General features: G+C 41.4%; 1 protein-coding gene and 1 pseudogene across 3 annotated transcripts in view; both read right to left on the reverse strand.

Annotated features, from left to right (window-relative positions):
- The window catches only part of GRHL1 (grainyhead like transcription factor 1), a 50,885-nt gene that overhangs the window by 11,604 nt on the left and 18,304 nt on the right, over positions 1-20,977 (reverse strand). Inside the window, exons 9-10 of one of the 2 annotated variants that reach the window (XM_081068871.1) lie at positions 7,126-7,284; positions 487-538 (exon numbers count right to left, since the gene is read on the reverse strand). In XM_081068871.1, the coding sequence (XP_080924997.1) occupies positions 487-538; positions 7,126-7,284 (211 nt within the window). Of the gene's footprint in view, positions 1-450; positions 539-7,125; positions 7,285-20,977 lie in introns of both variants that reach the window. The other variant, XM_081068870.1, reaches the window with a different exon arrangement.
- LOC308505676 (ubiquitin-conjugating enzyme E2 L3-like) lies at positions 13,597-14,058 on the reverse strand (annotated as a pseudogene). Its single transcript has one exon. The product of its transcript is annotated as a ubiquitin-conjugating enzyme E2 L3-like (transcript).

A 20,977-nucleotide genomic window follows, 5' to 3' on the forward strand; every position in this document is an offset into this window, starting at 1 on the left:
CAGCACGGCCCAGGGAGCTGGGTCCTACACAACTAGACTGAGAAACAACGGCTTGAACCGGAGTGGGGGTTGGGGGCAGAAGGGGAAAGAAAAAAAAAACCTCCTAAATTCTCAAGCATGTTAATTATTCTTTTAAATCTAGACACGTCCCTGTTTTATCATCGGCTATTCAGGTGTTTGGAATGTGTATTATTTTTAGGAACGGAACCAGCAACCTGAGCTAGAACTAACAGCCACAATAGCCTACACTCCGGAAAAACTCAAGAATCTTCTTGCAGTTCCTCAAGAAAATGACTTAGTCATTCCTCGGTGTTTGCATCTGGTAGGGGAGCAATGCTACCACTGCACGGTAGTAAAAAATATCCTCTCTTATATCATCTGCTTGAAAAAGCAAGTCATGATTCCCCATGGAAAAGGTCTGAAATGCTTGGAGGGAACATTTCTACTTACAGGCATTCAACTGGGAGCTGGGGTCAGTACACTTGCCTTTTCTTTTGCTTTGTTTTCGTTCTTCATCCCTGATTTTCCGTTCAGCTCCCTATAGGTCAAGACAAGACAAGACAAGACATGATTCTGTTTATCTGATTCTCTTTAAAATATTTAACCCTTATCCTGACCAGTGGGGGTAGGGTGGAAATACCTCCTCTTTGGAGATGAACTCCAGTACCTATTATTTTCAGTGAGCTTATTATAATACTTTCTTCTAAAACACCTATTCTTAAAATGATTTTTAACTCTATGAAATCACAGGGAAACATTTATTTTAAAAACAGAAAAACAGCACAAAACTCCCCCCAGAATGGATCTGGCCAGGCTAAACGACAAGCTGAGATCTGCTAGAATACCGCACTGCCTTCAAAGGCATGAGTGGCTTTTCCTGTTGCCCAATCACAAGAAAATGAAAAGGAAAGATAGAAGTTGACCCTCTATTAAGTGTTCTCTCCTGTATGGGCAATGTTATCACTGAAAGCTGTGATTCTCTTCAAGGACTTGGCATCAAACAAGTGAAAAATATGACTAACTGTAACTCACAAGAGCAAAGATTTAACCAGAAAACAACACGATCACTTAAAGGAGACCAAATGTACTCCCAGTCCTCCAGAGAGGACATATTACACACGAGATGTGCCACCTCTACAAACAGTGGCAGCGTCACACTACTGAGCCCACAAAAATTAAACATGACCTGAAATTAAACGAGAGCAATTAAAAACATAACCATTAATTAATTATTTCACTTGACCTATTGGCATTTATTTTTGGATGGCACAGATTTCTTTACTATATTATCCAGTTAAGTATGAATTGGTGGCTTATTTTTCTGTAATTCTCTGATAGCAGAGAGGCAATAAAAACCATCCCACTGATTCTGGCACTATTTTATAATAAAACCACATTAAAAAAAAACAGAATACAAAACCACTCTGCCTCTTCTAGGTGTTAATATACTAACATAATGGTAAACATACAACCTGCTTATAAAAATTGCTATTAATATTGACACAAACATTACCTGCCTGACGTGTAGAAACAGGTAAATATGCCCAATCTCCCAGCTACCACTAAATAGAACAGGCCTCTGTCCTTCTCAGTCCTTCCTAACAGTCTATTAACTTCATTTTGATGATTAATTACACCCCCCAAAAGGTACTTTTATAAAATAAGTCATTTCTCTCCTTATTTATCAGTTAAATCCCTAAACAATAAGGGACTTCTGCTTCCAGTCAAGATGGAGTAACACAGACCAGATTTACCCTCCACCCAAAACAACTAAAAAGACCCCACAAAATGCATGAAAAGGATTTTGAAGGCTCTGGCCACCAAGCAACAAACAATAATGACCCCTGAGAAACAGGAGCAATGAGGTAGGCCTTCAGGTGTGCCTGCTGACACTGTCACACTTCTCAGGCTGCGGTACAGGGGGTGATACCTAGTAGTCTCCTCGAGCCAGATTCAGAGGTCAAGGCAGCAGGCCAAAGTAGCAATGGGGAAGGAGTTACCAGAGAAAAGAAGCCCAGAGCTCTTCAGAGGAGCCCCCAAGTACTCCGAAGAGCACTGACAGCACATGCGTGTGAGGAAGTGACCAGCAGCTGGGGGGAAAGCTCTGCAAAGAAGAGAATAGCCCTGAAACTCACATAGGGCCCCAAACAGTGCCTGTTGCCACCAGCCCGACTGGAAAAACTTCCAGTTCACTGGGCAGTGGGTAGAAGAATCAGGAAAACATCGCCTCAGCAGTGGAGAATAACTAGCCTGACACTGAACACTTCTCCAGACCCACCCATCAAATCGTAAAAGTAAGACCTGAAAGGACCAAACTATTTCCAAGAACTTCATTCGCTCTCAGGACAAAGTTCGAGAAGATTCATCGATTACAAAATTATCAGCACCCTACAAGGTAAAACTCACAATGTCTGCTATCCAGAAAGATCACCAGGCATGCAGAGAAGCAGGAAAACTGTGAGGGGGACACTCAAATCATGAAACCAACCCAGCACTGACACACAGGTTACTCGAGGACATTTGTGTGGCTCCTACAACTGCAGTCCACATGTTCCAAAAGCTACTGAAAAAACTGAACATGTTAAAGCAGAGACTTGAAAGATATAAAATAGAGTCAAGTTGGTCTTCTAGAGGTGAAAACTATAATGTCTGAGATGAAAAATACACAAGATGGGATTAACCGCAGTTCAGACAAGACAAAAAGAAACAAAAATAAGAGACCGTGAACTTGAGGACATAACGATAGAAACACTCCAAAATTAAACACAGAGAGAACAAGTAATCCAAAAAAATAAGAGCTGCAGTGAGCTGTGGGATAACCTCAAGCAGCTGTATCCATGTGGAACTGGCTTTCCCAAAGGAGGACGAAGGAGAAGACATATTTGAAGAAACAATGGCTGAAGAATTTCCAAATTTGACGAAAACTATAAGTTAAACCCACAGATCCAAGAAGCTCAGGGAACTCTAAGCGCAAGAAACATAAAAAGACACAGCAAAGTGCTCAAAACCAGTAAAAAGAGAAAATCTTAAAGACAGTCAGAAAAGAAGACATGTTAAGCACCGGGGAACAAAGGTAATGATGACAACACATGTCTCATCAGGAACTACGTAGCCAGAGGACACAGCTACATCTTTGAAGCATTAAAGGGAAAAAAACCAGTCAACCAGAATGTTATACCCAAGCAGAACGACCTTCCAAAACTGACGGTGAAATAGACTTCTCAGACATACAAAAGCTAAAAGATTTCTTCATCAGTAGACACACACTGAAAGAAATGTTGAAGGACATCCCATGACATTGGAGACCCATCTAAATTCAGGCTGATTCGACACTTTCTCTCAGTCAACAACTAGAGACTGATCTTGGGAACTCACATTTGTTCCCAGTTACATCCACAGAGAGTATTGCTTTGATGAAGAAGAAAACTATCTGTGGAAGCTAAGTGTTAGGATGGACCACATACACACACACACACACATATATATATATATATACAAGCTCAAATCTGCACTGGTTAGTGATCCAATTTCTGTTCCTGTTTTCTCTGAAAAAGTGCTAAATTGCTGCTGCTTCTGAAATAACAGAAAATTCAACTTGTTACAGTTGTTAAGCAACTCACAATAAAGTACTGGTAAAATGTCTTCTTGGGAGAAACAAATTGACATAAATATCTCTGAAGGACACCAAGAGATGTCTCATTCTAGTTTCTTACTGTGAATATCGATTAGATTCGTAAAATGTGCGAGTTTTAAGAGACAACAGAGGGAAAGTAATTGACAGGCACCAAATAACACATGAATCAGTAAAAAGAGCATCAAGAAGGCAGGTGGGCTATTCCAGAGAGAGAGGCAGCAGAAGACAAACCTACAATAGAAGAAGCAACCACAACCATATATATGGATGACAGTTTTAACCAGATGCACAAGAATCAGGAGTGGGTGAGAGGTCAGAGGGGGATGCGTGTGGTTGAAAGGTTAAGGACTTTGAAAATTAATTATACCCAGCACATACATACTATTTTCTTCTCATGCAAGATTTTCTGTCAACCCGTAACAACTCTGAGATTAAAAACGGGGGGTGAAAACAGTGTATAATTTCACCTTCTATGTCCCTTGGGTACCTTGCTGTTGTTATACAACACTTATTACCACTCCTATATGCCTTAGGGCTGAAAACCCCAAAAGGGAGGAGATCAACTTCCGTCTCCATGAGGATCTCTAATACTTTTAGGGGCCTTACAAAGAAAGCCATACCCATGAAGGCTGAGTGTGTCTGGGCATCTGCTAACAGGCCCAAAAGCACTGCTAGACACAGACGCTTTGTTTCTCACCACGCCTCTGTGATTTCCTTTTACCACGGGATAGAGCTTACACCCAAGTCATGAAAACAGCCTCTGACTCTGGCCTGCACACCTGACATGCTCTCCAAGACCTTGGACAACACGTTTCCTTACATGTGATCGGAATGAGCACATGGGCAGGCAGGAGCACCAGAAGATGGAACCGTGTGTTGTTCCAAACCACACTCAATTTTGCAATCTTGAAGAGAAGGCGTTCTTCTTCACAGAATACATTAGCAGGCATTCACAGAGCAAAGACAACTGGTTTCTAAATTTTGTACGACCACTGATCAATAAAATAACTTTGGACAATTCGTGAAAACTTTCCTGTGTTTCATTTTCTAAGACAGCCACCAATAAAGGAGCTTCCCTCAAAAAGTCTTGATGTTAAAACTAAATTTGTTTAAGAGCATGAATCAATCCTGTTCATTCTCTTCAAAACTGCCCGTACAGTTTTCACCATCTGATATGGAAAACTCCAGTTCGCACTAACTCGTGCTGACATCCAAATACAGCGATATTCAAAGTGTGATCCATGGGCCAGTACCAGCCCATGAACTCTTATGGTCCGATCTGATGAAAAATGTATCAGAAATTGAGAAAGCAATTAGATAACATAATTTGATGTCTGTTCAAATAATTAAAACTGAGGCTTGTAGTTTGTATGACTTTGTTTTGTTTCATTTCATTTTCCCAGCAAGTCATTTGACTTTTGATCATATTTTACAGAAGTTCATGCTGTCATAAGAAATAAAGAAATGGTCCTTCACTGTAGATAATCTGAGCCACTGCTCTACAAGATGATTCTGAACACCGAGGAAGGTCCTCGATGCAGGAATCACCTCCTGCTGGCCTTTGGACAGCGCTGCCTCAGCGGTCAGACTGCCTCGGCTGCAGTCTCACAGCTGGCCTCAAGGATGGCATCAGAGCAAGCCCCCACTGTGTGTCACTTGAGGTCTTGAGAAAAATAAACATCCTCATAGCATTAAAAAAAATGAAGCTTTTTATGAATTCTAAATAATGTTGAGGAAAATTATTAAATAGACATGAAATCTTTTAAGAAACAACAGATGTGAAAAAATTTTTGAATTCAACCAATAAAACTAATTTCTCCCTAGACTTTTAGAAAAGAACATAGACATCCAGATAGCTTTTCTAAAAAAAAAAAAAAAAAAAAAAGTTTTCATTTGGCTAAAAAGAGGAATGTGGCCTGAAGGACAGAAATCTGACTTAAAAATCTCTGCTCCATGCTGATGTGACTTGTCATCTGTACATGATGTGACAGCATCGTGGTGAGCAAACTAATGGGCCCTCGCAGATGACATGTCCTAACCTCCAGAGACTGTAAACATGTCAGCGTACATGGCTAAGGAGAGTCAGGGCTGCTAATCACTGACTTAACACGGGACAGTATCCTACATCATCACACAAGGGTACTGAAAAGCAGAAGAGTCAGAGGAGGATAGGTGACCGCGGAAGCAGACATGACACTCAGCTAGCCACTGCTGGCTTTGAAGACGGAAGGCTCCATGAGCCAAGGAGTACGGGCAGTCACTGGAAGGCACAGTAGCAAGAAGAAAGGCTGGCCCTGAGAGCCTCCAGAAAGGAATGTGGCTTTCCAAAATTAGCCCCATGAGACCTGGGTCAGACTTCTGACCTACAGAACCATAACACAACAAATATGTGTTGTTCTGAGCCACTAAGTTTGTGGTAATTTGTTAACAGCAACAACAGAGAACTACTACAACCTGGCACGTTCTCAGGCACATAGTAGGTACTCATAAATATTACCGAATCTGGGTGTTTGAGAAAGCTGTCTGAGCTTGCAAGGGCTCAGGCCATCCACTGGGGCCAGAGGCCTACCCTGTGTGCCCAACACAAAAGTCAGGACACCAGGCCTGATGGCAGAAACACTTCCAGTTATTTAGTGCCTTCCAAAAATCTTAGTAACAGAGAGGTTTTTTAACAGGATGAAAAGAGAACTGGCAAAAGTATACAGTTCAATGTTTTTGAGTGGGAAAAGTGAAAGTGTTTTTCATCTCAGTTTAAATGGCCACTCACTCGTGTAAGGAGGCTGCCCGGCTCTCCAGGCAACCGCTGTCTCCAGACATCAAGGCCAGAGGGCCTACTACCTGCTCTCTGGATTTAATCCAGCTGAACCCCTAGCTCTGCACCGGGCAAAAGTGAGCACTGCTTCTCCAGGAAAAAGGAGCCACACCAGAGAAAAGAAAGGACACTGAAATCCTTGGGGCCTGCACTTTTTCTTCTGGCCTACATGCGGCTTAGAGAAGACTCTAACCTGCATCTGCTCTTCTCCTGCCTTAGCAGCCGGCTGACACCTGCAGGGAGGGGGAGAGCAGGGAGGAGGGAGGAGAGCAGCCCTCTGCGATCTTCCACAAGGAGCCCTCAGACACAGAGCTCAGGAAAAGCCACTGCGGCCACTGCCTACAACCCCAGTAAGCCCAGGGGACACCAAGGGCAGCGCAGCCCGGCCTGCGTCCCATGTGCGCCGCCCTGACTCTATCAGACACGCCCGACAAACTGTAGTTATCAACCCCTGTCATTTTCCCATGAAAATGAGATTTTTTTCCTTCCCTATACAATGTGTCTTTGCACAGCTAAAACAATAATTGCTATTTTAAATATCTATTTTATACTAGCAACAGTACATTCATATTGAACTTAAATATTAAAAAGCCCCTGTTCTCTCTCTGCAAGGAAGAGTTACCTCACAGGCTTTATTCCATGCTCAGTCCTTATCCCCCACCCAGTCCGATGGTCTTACCTTGTCACAGAAGACTTTTATCTGGCAGTACGCCCGATGCACAGGCTTGTTGCTGCGGTTGTTGTAACTATAGGTGTCGATTTGAATGTTAAGAGGCAACCCCTTCACACCCTTCTGAGAAGAGAAATCTGTGCTTAGGCAGTTCACAGAGATGAAAACCTGCAAAGGAAAGAAAAGGTGCCATAAACAATAGGCACGGGTGGTCAACCTTAACAGAGCCTGTGAAAATACTAGTATCATTGAAATCACTCAAATGTGTTCTAAATGAGAGCTCAGCTTCCCATTTAAAAGAAATTTTTAAAAAAGTAATAAAGTATTTATTTTAAAACTACGCTTGTTCATAGGAATGGCAGACTTTAAAGGGAAAAAACATCCAGCAGCTTTGAACCAGAAGACCAGAAGAGTTATCTAGCATCACACAGTGGACCAGTCTAGCTGTCTTTCTTGCCTCATTTTTAAATGTTACCAATAGCACAGGTTCTCTTTGCAGCTGTTTTACAGCCTAGTACAAACTCTCTGGGAATCTGCTTGGACTCATGTCTGTACCACCACTTAGAATGACTTGTAGTACCTGACATCCGAATATTCTGGAATTTATGAAATCAGTGAGTCACATTATTAAAGTGGTACTGAAGGTGCTAGAGAGAACCAGGTGAATCTTTGTACAGCTCCAGTTCACCATCCCTCCCCTCCCCCCAAATTTTGTGATTCTAGATTTTAACCTCTACAACGTTTAACCATACAACGTTTTTGGAGTTCCCTTTCAACTATTTAGTTTTGGAATTTATTTCTGACGCGTGAGCACCACACAGTGGAAGATACTGAAATTACAGTTTTTAAAGGCAGGTTGGCACATTTCAAAGACTTAAGACCCTTAGGCTAGATTCCTTCCAGTCCACCCCGGTGGCCCTGGGAACACAGGACACTGTTACAGGCACCTACACACACAGCCCGCTCGGCCCCCACTCACACTTCTCCTGAGTTTCTTAAAAGAAGCCACACTGATGTCATATTCAGAAAAACTGCCACTATGAGACAATGTGGCTCTTTATTTTTGGGCTTCTAAAAATCGAATTCTGATTTGGATTGAGTGAAACCAGGTCACATAGGTCACAAAGCCTCAGCCCTAACAACCAAGAACAAGTCCACCAGAGAAGTGCGAGCGCCACTGGCTGAACCAAGACCCACATGGGTAAACTTACCCACAGGGTAAGTTTAGTTAAGTTAGGAAGGGGGAAAAACCCAAACCTGTAAGAATGTAAGATAAAAGAGGAGGGAGTAAAAGTATAGCTACAATGGCAAAGAATGCTCTCTAGAAGGATGCAAAATGCTGAAATAGAGTTTTTATTCTTGCTCTAGTCTATATAGGAAAAGCCCAAAACATGCTAAAAGATTGAGCATCTGTCCAAACTAACAGATTGAAAGTCATCTCTCATCCTGGCCCTTCACAAACTCTCCACTCAGACTAGTCTACTCACCATGCCTAGAACGCCCCTCGAATGTTTGTTCCTGCCTGCCTTCTGTCCTTGTCACTCTTCCTCCTCCTGTCCCCTGGGCGTCCCAGTCTGGGTCACCTCCGCAGTTCCTCTCTAAGTCCCACCGCACAGAACATTCGCGTTCACCCCAACTTGTGTCATGGGGCCAGCAGCATTGACACCATCCACAGAGCACCTGACGTTTTGGGACCTGGGCTGGCATTTCATCCACAGACCTCATTTCATCATCCCACACCCCTGAGAGCCAGGACTACCCTTCTTCTACAGGGGAAGCGCAGACGGAGTTTTAAAACTGTCTCCAAGGTAAAGCAAAGGACTCCAAAGCAAAGGACTGGAATTCGTATCCAGGACACCCCCCTCACACCATGCTACCTCTCTTTCTCAAATCTTTTTATCCTAAGCACCTTGCTTTTTTACCACTTGAAATGGTCTGCCATTTTTGTGTGTGAGTGTTTATATTTCCCTGACTAGACTGCAGGCTAGGTCCATAGTTTCTGCTTTGTTCCTTTCTCAGTACTCAGAACAGTGCCTGATCTGAATGGCCTTGTCTTATCTGCTCTGATTTGCCTTTCCATTTAGCTCATTTTCAGTAAATAAGCAAATTAATTTAATTTCTAGATACTTAAATCAGACATATAGGCAAAAGCGCACACATGAATTTCAAATGCATTAGAGAAACTTAGTGATTTGACTGTATCCTACGTATTTTTAAAGAACACTTTGTACACAATCCATAAATCCAAGTCAAGGAGATAAGTCTATAGAACGGATGAAAGACAGAAGCAGAGAGAAAAACAGAAAGGCAGTAGTCCAGGCAAACAACTGAGCACATAAAGTAACCAAATCATTATGTATATTTAATTTCACAGCCAGTGGACAATCCAAACTTTTCTCCATCATCCCAGGCCAGCCACATGGCTCAATTCCTAACGCAAAAACAGCCACCTGGGAAAGTTACACTTTACCCTCAACAATTCCAGGAAGTCTCTGACCCAAAGTGATACTTCCTTCACAGGAGGATCTCGTGGTGATCCAGCCTAAAACCTCCCCTCCCCTTGCTTCCCACTGTCAAGTTTCTATTCCATGCAGAAAGAAGCGGGAGCCAAGTCTCATGAGAAGTACAAGCGTGGAGCCCTCGGAGAGCTTCACCCCACCATCACTCACAATCTCTTGCTTAGGTATTTTTTTCCTCCTATTTCTTAAGTCAATTCTCTCCAAACTCAGCTGTTTCCTAAATGTATCAAGCATTCCTAAGTCAGCATTAAAAACACCGCCTTGCTAGATAACTACTCACACATACTAGTAAACAGTGAACAAGACGTGCAATATAAGCAAGCTAGGCCAGGGCCATGAGATACCAGCACAGAAGACCCGCACGAGAAAAATGGGAGCAGTGCTCATGGAGCCTCCTGCCGTGGTGTCCACGGCAAGAACACACAGGACAGTCAGGGGACACACTGGCACTGAAGGGGACATATATGCCATGTTTAAGCCTCAACCAAAGGCTGGCAAGGGGGCAAGATACCTTACGTATGTTCTAGCAAGAGGTAACGTGCTCAACAGGAAAGGCTTTGGTCAGAAAAAACATGTGAGTTTTGATCCCAGCTCCATCACTAATTAGCGCTGTGACCTTGGGAAAGGGTCCTCATCTGTCAAATGCAAGGTTGAATGAGGTGACCGGTAGATGACCACCAACGCTAGAGTTCTGCGACTGCATTTATACTGAAAGATGACGAATCCTTCATCCCTACTCTGTATTTACTAGTGACAATCACTTTGTGTCATATATTTATCTGTCAGCTCCTTATAAATCATAGTATTTAAAAAGTATACATAAGGTTGCCATTTAAAGTAATCATAACTGCTCGTGTGAAAGTAAGCATCGTCTAAAAGCAGTGGTTCTCAAAGGGTGGTGCGAGGCGCCTCAGCACCGCCTGGGAACTTGATGCTCTGCACGCAACTCCATTAGAACCACCTGGGGACCCGTCAGCCCGCATTGCCACCCCGGCCACAGCCAGAGGCTCTGCTCTCACTGGCCCGGGGCGGGTTCCGGACACTAGGGTGGTTGCAGCTGATCCCCAGGGAATTCTAGTGATCAGCCAGGGTAAAAACCACGCCTGTTGAGTGATTATCTTCTCTACTTACACACTTTGACCCACAAAAGGTCTCCTTTGGCTTCAAAACCCAGAGATTATTAAAACAAGTCCCAGTACATGGTTTCCTTTCTTCAAAAAGTTCAGATACTCTTATATGTATTTGTATGTATCCCATTAACTTCTATAATAAAACATTTTTACAGAGGCATAGCCCTATCACATAAGAAAACCATTCATTTAATCAATGGACACGTATCTATTAATAGTAAAGGAAATGCTCAACCTTGCTGTTTAATAAGGCCAGGCACATCTTCAATACCTCATAGTTCATAAAATAGCGGCCAGACTGAAAACTATTAAAAACCTATCAAACTCATTTCTTATGTTTATTTCTCAGGTGACATTTGATGTTCCCCGGGCTGACGTATGGATGAACTGTGTATTTAGGTGAGGGTGTAAGGCGTCTCTCTGAACTACAGTGCGAGGCTGACTTGTTATGTCGTCCCCACTGAGCTGCAAGCTCCTGATGACGGAGATAACACTCAACCGGTCCTGGTACAGCGCGCCACACAACACAGGTGTTTTAATAAAAAAAGGAAAATGCAGAGGGAGTAGTGAACAAATATGGCGAAAAGGAAATACAATGGAGACACATAAAACAGCTTTCATGTATGTACTTATCTAAACCAGGAGTCGTCTAACTTTTTCTGTGAAAGGGCCCAAAAGTATTTTTGTTTCTGTGAGCCACAGGCAAGTACTTAACTCTCCAGTAACAGTGCAAAAGCAGCCACAGACAATATGTGAACAAATGGGTGTGGTGGCGTTTCAATAAAACTTTATTTACACAAACAGGCAGCTGGCTGGCCAGGGACAAGAACTGCGGTTTGTTGACCCCTGATCTAAAGCATTCTCTAAGTTGCTCAGACAGTAATTTATCCTTACATCATCACAATGTGGTAAACAGGGAGGAAGTGTTATTTCCCTGTTTGTAATTCAATATTTCCACTTTCCACAGAAGTGACTTCCTGAGAAGACATCCAGTGTGGACCTACCTACTTCTTGCTAACGTGTCACTGACCCATGAAACCACACTCTTTATCAGTAGGACCTGCTTCATGCAGGGAACTAGAGTAAGTTTTGAGGGAGAAGCTCAGCATCTAGGAATTTTTATTTAGGAAGGTGACAATCTTTAATCAGGAGCACCCAAAACAGACAAGAGTGCAAATATAGGAACATGAGACAGACCTCTCCTACAGGTCCTGGGGCAGCGACAGACAGGCGTGTTCTGTTCCTCACAGCACTAAGATTTATGGAAGTTCCACCTAACGCCCTGAACGAGCAGGACAATAGGCCAAGTCACCCCAGTGTGGATAAAACAAATGTTCAAACCACTCTCACTGTGTAGAAAAATTCTTTCTATAATGTGATTACAGAAAAATCCCAGTATCTCCTACAGAGGGTGGGAAACAGGTAAAAAGATGGATTATCACACATGCAACTCCTCCTCTAGAAAATACTCTTAAAAACATCCTATTCCTGAAGTCTGAGAGTAGGCTGAATGATACACAACCTTCCTTCTCTAGAATGGTACAAAGATCTTTAAGACCTTAAATGATGACCTTTTCTGTTTTCATCCTTCCTTGCCATTGATTTGGAGGAAAAGTTTGATTTTATTCAAATAATTGGAACATAAATCTCAAAAGATGAGCAATTAATGTTCCCAACCAAAATCACTAGAAGAGAAAAAAAAAACTAACCACAAAAATAAACTGCTAAACAGGTCAGAGATGCTCTGCAAGATTCCTTTTCCAACGTCCAGCCCACTTTCCCGAGATAGTTCCTCATTCTTGGCCGAGAATTCACGTACTTAGAACTTTTCAAAAGATTTAATTTTTCCTGCAAACCTCAGCTTGAAAATCAGAGGAAAACAACAAAATAAAGATTTACATTATATGGGTTTTTTTATTCCCAATGCTTACAAGCACAGAACCAACAAGAAATCAGATCTTGGACTAATTTATAATGCTTTTTCCAGGAAACATTATGGCAGCCACACAATACTGTTCACACAGCAAGCTCCTTCCTCTACTCTTACTCCTCAAGGTGGGGAAAAAAAGGGGCGAGAAAGACATAAGAAAACAGTATGCCCAAAACACAGTTCACCATTAGAGGTTCATTTCCCAGCCAATAAAGTGAAGGCAACTGAGAACAAATTTGATAAACCTCCCCCCGCCCCCCGCCCAACTGACCTACTCTTTGGGGGCTTTATCATCAACACCACACACCCAGCCACAATTCCGATAAAATGTGCTGTCTAAAGAGAGCAGTCAGATATGTGAGCTTTCACAAATGAATTTCCTTTGTGGGGAGAAATCATAGAAATATTTTTTACCGACCTAATTCACAGAGGGAAAGTGTTAATAAAGCTCTTGGAATTCATGAGTCAAAAGTTACAAAAACTGTAAGTAGTTGAGTCAGAAGCTAAATGATGAAAGTGATTAACTTAACTACATGATATTAGGATTTTTTTAATGAACCAAGGAAAAGCTGTTCCTTTTAAAAAATTTACCCCTTAACAGTAATGCTCATTCTATATTATTCTTCATGATCCCAACATCCAAATAATATAGTCTTAACTTTTTTTTTCCCACTGAGAGATTCAGGTAGAATTTTGCATGTGTTTTTTTTTAAGTTTTTAATCCTTTTATAGGTTACCTATACCACTTTTGATTAAGAAAACTATAGAAAGTTAGTAACTTCCACAAGCAAATGGCAGGCGGTGGCAAGTGTCAATTTTCCACAGAGTCCTGCTTTGCGGGGTGTCTGCACTGCTCTGGGTCTCCTCTGCTCACACTTGCTGTAATCAATTGCGGCAGATTTTAGTCCCCAGGTCGCTTTTCCCCCTATTTCTTTGTAAACTCTTCAGCATTCTTACAGCACTTTTTACGGTCCTTAGGGTATTCTTTAGCTAGGTCAGCCAGAAGGGTGTGCTCGGGCTGGGGGTCGTTCACAAGTGCTATGAGGGACTGGATTACTTGGTCGGTTTTGGTTGCTGGCTTTGTTTTCAGCACTAATTACTGGCAGACAGACCTGCCCCTTTTCATCAATGTTGGGAGGATAGATCTTTGTTTTAAATGTGATCTTCGGTGGTTTGAATGGGTACTCTGCTGGCAAGTTGATTTCGATTCTGAAGGCCCCCTTATCATATGGAGGGTTATCAGGAACAATAAGCCCTTTCCAAGTCAATAAATTAGCTTCATCAACCTGGATGTTACGAAGTTTTTCATTCCACATTTGCTGATTTCTTCAAGCTCCTTCATCAGCCTCCTGCTGGCCGCCATCTTGGATCTGGTGCTGCTGCTTTCCCCGAATTTTGCATGTTTTTATAACATTGCTGCTACAATAGCAAAAATAATTTCCTTTGACTTTCATAAATGGTTTTCTTAAAAAGTAGAATAGAATATTTCAAAATGTGAATGTTTAGATTTGCTAAGAACTATATGAACCACCTTATCACAGTTTGGATAATTTTCTAAGGCTCTGACTTTTAAACTAAAATAGAGTAACAAAGTGTTACGCTCATAAAAGTGGCCAGACTATGAGCTTCTATTTCAGGTGAAGAGCCACGTTTCTGTGCCCTGGTCATCTAGGTCAGAGAATGGAATTCATGAACACCCTGAACATGCCACCTCTATTTAACACTTCTGTCACTTTGTCACACTGCAATTGTAAGGGCTCTAAGTCCCTTGAAGGCAGGGATCATGTGTGATTCATTTTTTAAATTTCTTCCAGTGTTTGGCACATTTTTTTCTTTCAATACCTATTACTAAATGGTACTGAATTAAATGCTGGTAATGAGAGAAAAACCAGGGGTATACAAAAATCAACATCGTATCTCCCACTCTTAATTTAATAAGTTTCAAATCTTCACAAAACTTGACATACACACAATAGTGTCCCCTAAAAGAAACAACAACAAAAAACTAGACTGAAAAAAAGCTAATACAATTTACACAAATTAACCCTTCTTTCTTCCAACCTCCAGTAGAGAGCCGTCTCAACAATAAAATGGCTACAAAGCAGGTAATGAGATGAAAAAAAGAGAGTGCTTCACTGACATTAGGCAATCGCCAAATACTAACATCACTACAGAATCTTAGTAATTTATTCTTACTCAAACTTTTTCAATAGCTCACCACTGTCCGCGTTTTATTACTAAATTCCTTAACATTTAAGATGCTATACGTGACTCCAATCTACACTTCCAGCCATATTTTCTACCACCTACAGCAGTATTTCTCAAATACCAGTAGTATGTGTATCCCTTTTAAAAGAGAAAAAAGTGCTTAACCCCTAACGATATGTACAGATCCGAGTTTGAGAAATACTCCTCTATTCAAACTGCTACACAACATTTGATCGCACAGCATCCCAAGGACTCATTTGGCCTTTGCCTGGCTCAAATCTACTACCTAAGACAAACACTAGCACTGAAATCTCTCAGCAGCAACTGACATCCAGAATATACTTCTGACTTTAATAAGTCTTATCACTGAATTGAAAAGACAATATTAAAAATCTCAGAGGAACTCCAATCCCAATATTCACATACTTGGTCCACAGACCCAACAGTTTGAGACAACTTGTTTAAAGGGTGAAGCCAACGTCCTTCCGAGGGCACTCCAAGGCCCCCAGGATCAGGTCCCTAGAGCTCCCGCCTCGCGTCCCCACACCACTGCTTGCCTCAGATGTCAAGCTCCAAGAGTTTCAATTCTGCACTCATACTCATCCAGGTTACAAGCTCATGCTGGGCTCTGAACACTTAGCCAGTTCTTCTTATACTTGAAGACTCACTCAAGTGTCACCTCAAGGAAACTTCTCTGATCTTTTATTATGGGGAACTTCTATTTCTTTTTGTATACTTCTATGACTGTACTTACTAGAGTGGCAATTTCTCACACTAAATTTTGAGTTTTCTGAGAAATGGGGCATGTCTTACTTGTCTTTACATTCCCAGATTCCTGGCAGTGCCTGTCCAATAAGAAACACATGTTCACTAAAGGAATATCCCCAAATTCCTCAACTCCAGCCAAATAACACCCTGTACTGTTACTATATTTGAGCTACATTTACTGCATTCTTACAACGTACCTGACTCTTTGGCCCTCATAACAACCTATGAAATTGGTACTATCCTGACCCCACTTCACAGATGAGGAAGCCAGGGCGTAGAAGTTAGATAACTTATTGCCCAAGTTCACAGGTTATTTATGTACACATCTTCCCTCCAAGCAAACTTCAACACCTAAGTCATCTTAATAGAACCCAGAAAGCCAAGCAGCTTTTTACACATACTGGATATTAAATAATTACTTGTTAAATGAATAATTAACTATACATACTCTCTCAATACATTTGGAAAAGATTATCATACTTAGAAGCTCACTGACATGTATAGAGAGAGAGAGGAAGTAAGTTCTAGGGCAGAGATAAATCCACATAATGAGCTATGATGTAATTTTCTAATGCATCTATTCCCTTTTATACTTTAAAACGTTATCTACAATGAGCGTTTTTACATTATAGAAACTGCAGGCACCTAACAATTTTGTATTTGATAATTAAGCACGTTATCCCTTCACTTGGAGGGTCGTGTCGTGTTGACAGGTGTGGTGATGTCTACAACTTTCTTAGACTCAGGTGTAGCAGCAGACAAGTCCCAATTGTTTCCTGCCCTACACAATGTCTGGGCCTCAATATGCCAAGGCACCTCAGTAGACTAAGCTATTCCAGCTGCCTCTTTTCCACTTAAATTTACAACAGCTACTCTGTGGAGGAAGAGAAAAGGAAAAAGAATAACGGTCCAATCAGACAGACTTTGCAAAAATATTCTGCAGGTGCATCTTTCAAAGAATCATGTCAAATGCTACCTGGCTGCTCATAAAGTCTTCTCTGGCTCCCTTAGCTGAAAGTACTCTTTTTCCTTAGAAATCTTAAGAGTATTTTTTATAACCTCACTTATGACCTCTATCATTACATAGAAACTGTAATCTCTTCTGAGGACAGGTGTTATGCTTGAATCTTTTTTTTTTTAATTCTCTCACAGTTCTTGCACAGAGAAGTACACCAGTGAACAATTTGCTGGATGGATACATGTGGTTAAGAAAGTCAACTCTTTGCAACATGACTTCAGCCAGTTCTTCCACACAGTAGTAACAGATGAATTACCTCGCATAGAATTTCCTGTAAGGATGTTAGAAATGACTTAAATTGCTATATAAAGACAAAACACAAAAACAAAAAAACCCAAACAAACAAACTTCCAGGGAGAATGGCTAAATCAGATTATATGCAGCAGACTTTTCCAGAGCTGAGAGCATGTCTGACTAGCAGTGTCAGTAGTAATATACTGCTGTTTGTGTATTATGATGCACAATTAGATAATCCAAGTGAGTTCTGCCTGGTAAATATAAGAAAAGGAAAAAGAGGTCTGTTGGAAGAAGAAAGAAAAGTGGGTTGATTTATCTATGCAAGATGCTTCAGAAAGTTGGTAAATGAAAAATGTTTTACATTAAAAAAATGCACTTATCCTTGCTGTGTACCCTAAAAACATTTAACTTTATTTAACAGGAGCATCATATGCTTCAGAGTTTGGCTACTCAATACCTTTTAACTCAAGAGAGGCAGTGTCGAGCTGTGGTTGAGGCTCAGGCTCTGAAGACACAGGCGGTAAAAGACACAGTAAACAGATGGCAAAGACAAAGCCCCTATGTCGCTCATGGTCCACATTGAATGCTCTCAAAACCACCCTGCCACAATGAAGCACAGAAAGCTGAAGAAGCATCTAATGGAAAAACTGCTTGGTGAGGTACAAAAACAGGGAAAAAAGTGGCCCCCCAAAGAGCTGTGAGCAGAAGGTTGATATAATTAATACCCATAATTTCATTCCTAGAATGTAAATGATCTACTAAATTGAAAGTAGAAACTCTAAAACAAATTTTAATTTAACTGTCTTCCATATCAGTCAAAAAGATTGCTCTAAACTATTTCTAAGTAGTTCTTCTTAGTTAGAAAACCCAACAAATGGGGGCCGGCCCAGTGGCTCAGGCGGTTAGAGCTCCGTGCTCCTAACTCCAAAGGCTGCTGGTTCGATTCCCACATGGGCCAGTGGGCTCTCAACTACAAGGTTGCCAGTTCAACTCCTTGAGTCCCGCAAGGAATGGTGGGCTCTGCCCCCTGCAACTAAGATTGAACACGGCACCTTGAGCTGAGTTGCCTCCCGGATGGTTCAGTTGGTTGGAGCGCGTCCTCTCAACCACAAGGTTGCCGACTGAAAGGACCAACAACTTGAAGCTGAACGGCACCCTCCACAATTAAGATTGAAAGGACAACAACTTGACTTGGAAAAAAAGCCTGGAAGTACACACTGTTCCCCAATAAAGTCCTGTTCCTCTTCCCCAATAAAATCTTTATTAAAAAAAAAAAAAAAAAAAAAAAGAAAACCCAACAAATGAAATTACAATGTGATGTCAATAACGTAGCTTATTCTCTTCCCAAATCCAACATCACTAATTAAAAAGAATAAAAATCATCATTTTCCAACATGTTTATATGAAGTTATAAATGTCAACTGAAACTGACTCTGGGTGGTGAACACACAATGGGATTTATAGATGATGTAATACAGAATTGTACACCTGAAATCTATGTAATTTCACTAACAATTGTCACCCCAATAAATTAAAAATTAATTAATTAATTAATTAAAAATGTCAACTGAAACCAATGGAGTGGGAAACAATTTAAACTGAAAAATCAAAACCCAGTTCTTGGCTGAAGTCCACTTAGACATGAACATTTATTCAGCTTTATAAGCAGACACTTAATCCTAATCAATATTGCTTCCCCTTTCACTCCCCCACCCCCAAACCGACTATCATAGTTCTGTATAAGCCTTGTAGTTCCCCTACTTATTCCATGTGTGCAGGTCTAATTAAGCCCAAGAAGGTAGCAAAGACCGAGTCATAAACTCAGAAGGAGAACCCAGTTCCACTACTAATTCACTGGCTAATCCTAGGAAAGTCATACCTCCTTCCCCAGTGCTTGGATGATGTGAGGTGATTAAAAAATCCCACCACAGAATATCAGCATGGACTAAAAGCCTTCAAATGTGCAACTAGTATTTGGATTATTTCTCAGACTGTCAAGTGACCATCAAGAGAAAAGAAAAAGAACTGGAAGGCTGGGGGTGGAGAGGAGAGGGATGTGGGAAGAGCAAAGCACTAATTTGAAATCTTCTCACATCTATGTGGGGCGTTTCCCTGAAGAAAAAACAAGGATGTAGTCATCACCCTTACTGTTGCCACAGTGCGGCCTTCCCACACCACCCACACAGCACCTTTAGTTTCTGCACAGAGAGCCAGGAGGAGAAGAGAAGAGGTGAGAAGAGGAGAGAGGAGGAGAGAAGAGGAGAGAAGAGGAGAGAAGGAGAAAGAGAAGGAGAAAGAGAAGGAGGAGGGAGGGAGGGAGAGAGAGAGATGTAGATAGATACTGAGTGATTCTGGAGGTACCTGCACACTGTCTTCCCTCTGTCATATCCTAGACCTGCTGAACTTGAGGATACTTGGCAGATACAGTGATTTGGCACCTGTTGTCCCAAATAGGTAGAATGTCTGTTCTGAAATATGCAGAACTGGATGCAGGTGTTACACAAGGCAAACACAGACCACATTCCAGCATCTCTAGGTACAGCATAGAACTGGGAAGCATATGGGGGAGACTTGGCAGGCAAGATGACTTCCACTCAAAATTTCTTACATTTTCCGCTTTAAAAAAAAGCTAAAGAAAAAGTCCCTAAGTGAGTAATTAATGTAGACCTCACTTATATTTTTACTAAAAGTTTGGAGTCTTACATGAAGAAGATCTACCATATAAAAGAAACCTGAACCTCATGGCCCCATACTGCCTTGAAATCTCTAGTCCCGGTAACTTCAGTTACTACTATAATGTCAGGTCAGAGTCAAAGCTCTGTGATTTAGCTTATAAGCAGCAAAACTGGTTGAAATGACAGATTTAGAAAACCGCTTTAGATGGAATTTCCAGGAAGGACCTAGGAGGAGGGTTAAAGTGACAAGCTGTCAAAGTGCAAAGTTCTACAGAGGAGCTTATTGTTTCTTGACAGTGGTAGGGTGGAGGAAGGGGAAAAATTTGAACTCTCCCCCCCAAAAAAAGAAAGAAAAACTAATTCAAGTGACAGCACAAATTGTAGCTAAACAGACGTGGTACTTCAAACCTGTTTCACAAGATGCAGGTTTCACTATCAAACTAAGGCTTTCTTCAGCTGCCAAGTGTCTCCCATGTCCAATCAAAAACATCATGCACTTGGCCCTCACCTACCCTCAGGCGTGTGCTATAATAAATGTGCACTATTGTTACCTGCGGATTCTGAAGTTCCCCCAGGAGTCAGTGCATTTTCTTTTACATCAGGATGGAACCTCTTGCTTAAACACTAGAGTACACTCTGTGATACGCTTTCAAGCTGAAGTCCAACAAACCTTACTTTAAAAAAAAAATGCGTAGGAAGTTTCAAGGAGAAACCTTCCTCATAATCAGACCCGGAACAGTTTTTTCAAAGCAAACTTTCCCATTGCCAAGTAAAGAATTTATTATTTCATGTCAGCTAATTAAAGGCATTTTCCACAAATATCTAATGAAGAAAAATGTGTTGCCATTTCCAATACTGATCAAACTCATTTCTATAAAGGAATGTGGCTTTCTGCCACCAAATTTTTTTACTTTTTACTCTGATAAATGTGTACTTTTAAACTGCATAAAAGGAAACCCCAGGAGCGGAAGAAATATCATTTCAGAAGCCTGCAGAGCCACTGTTGAGTTTCCTTGGGGATCTGAGGATGGAACACGAATAATCTAGTTCAATGAAGTCAGCATTGCAGTCTGTCTGCCTAGACTTCAAAAAAAGTCTCTTATCCTTTGTTTTAAAAGTAACAATGCTTCTTGACTTCATTTTCCATTTAGGCCAGGGAGTAGACACTTTTGTTTTAAATCTCCTGCCTACATTTAATTGCAACTGCAAGTAAGACATTTGACTCACTTCTCTCCCTCCTCCCTCCTAGTCACACTGGGAATTTCAAGTTGTGAAACAAACCAAACCTGTCTCAGCTTAACGCAACCAAACATGGCAACACCTTATTTTAATGGAGCACTTGACTGATGCTTCACTAGAATGGAATCCCTATAAAT

This window comes from Rhinolophus hipposideros (genome assembly GCF_964194185.1).
Source record: "Rhinolophus hipposideros genome assembly, chromosome: 12".
NCBI classification, from domain to species: Eukaryota; Metazoa; Chordata; class Mammalia; order Chiroptera; family Rhinolophidae; genus Rhinolophus; species Rhinolophus hipposideros.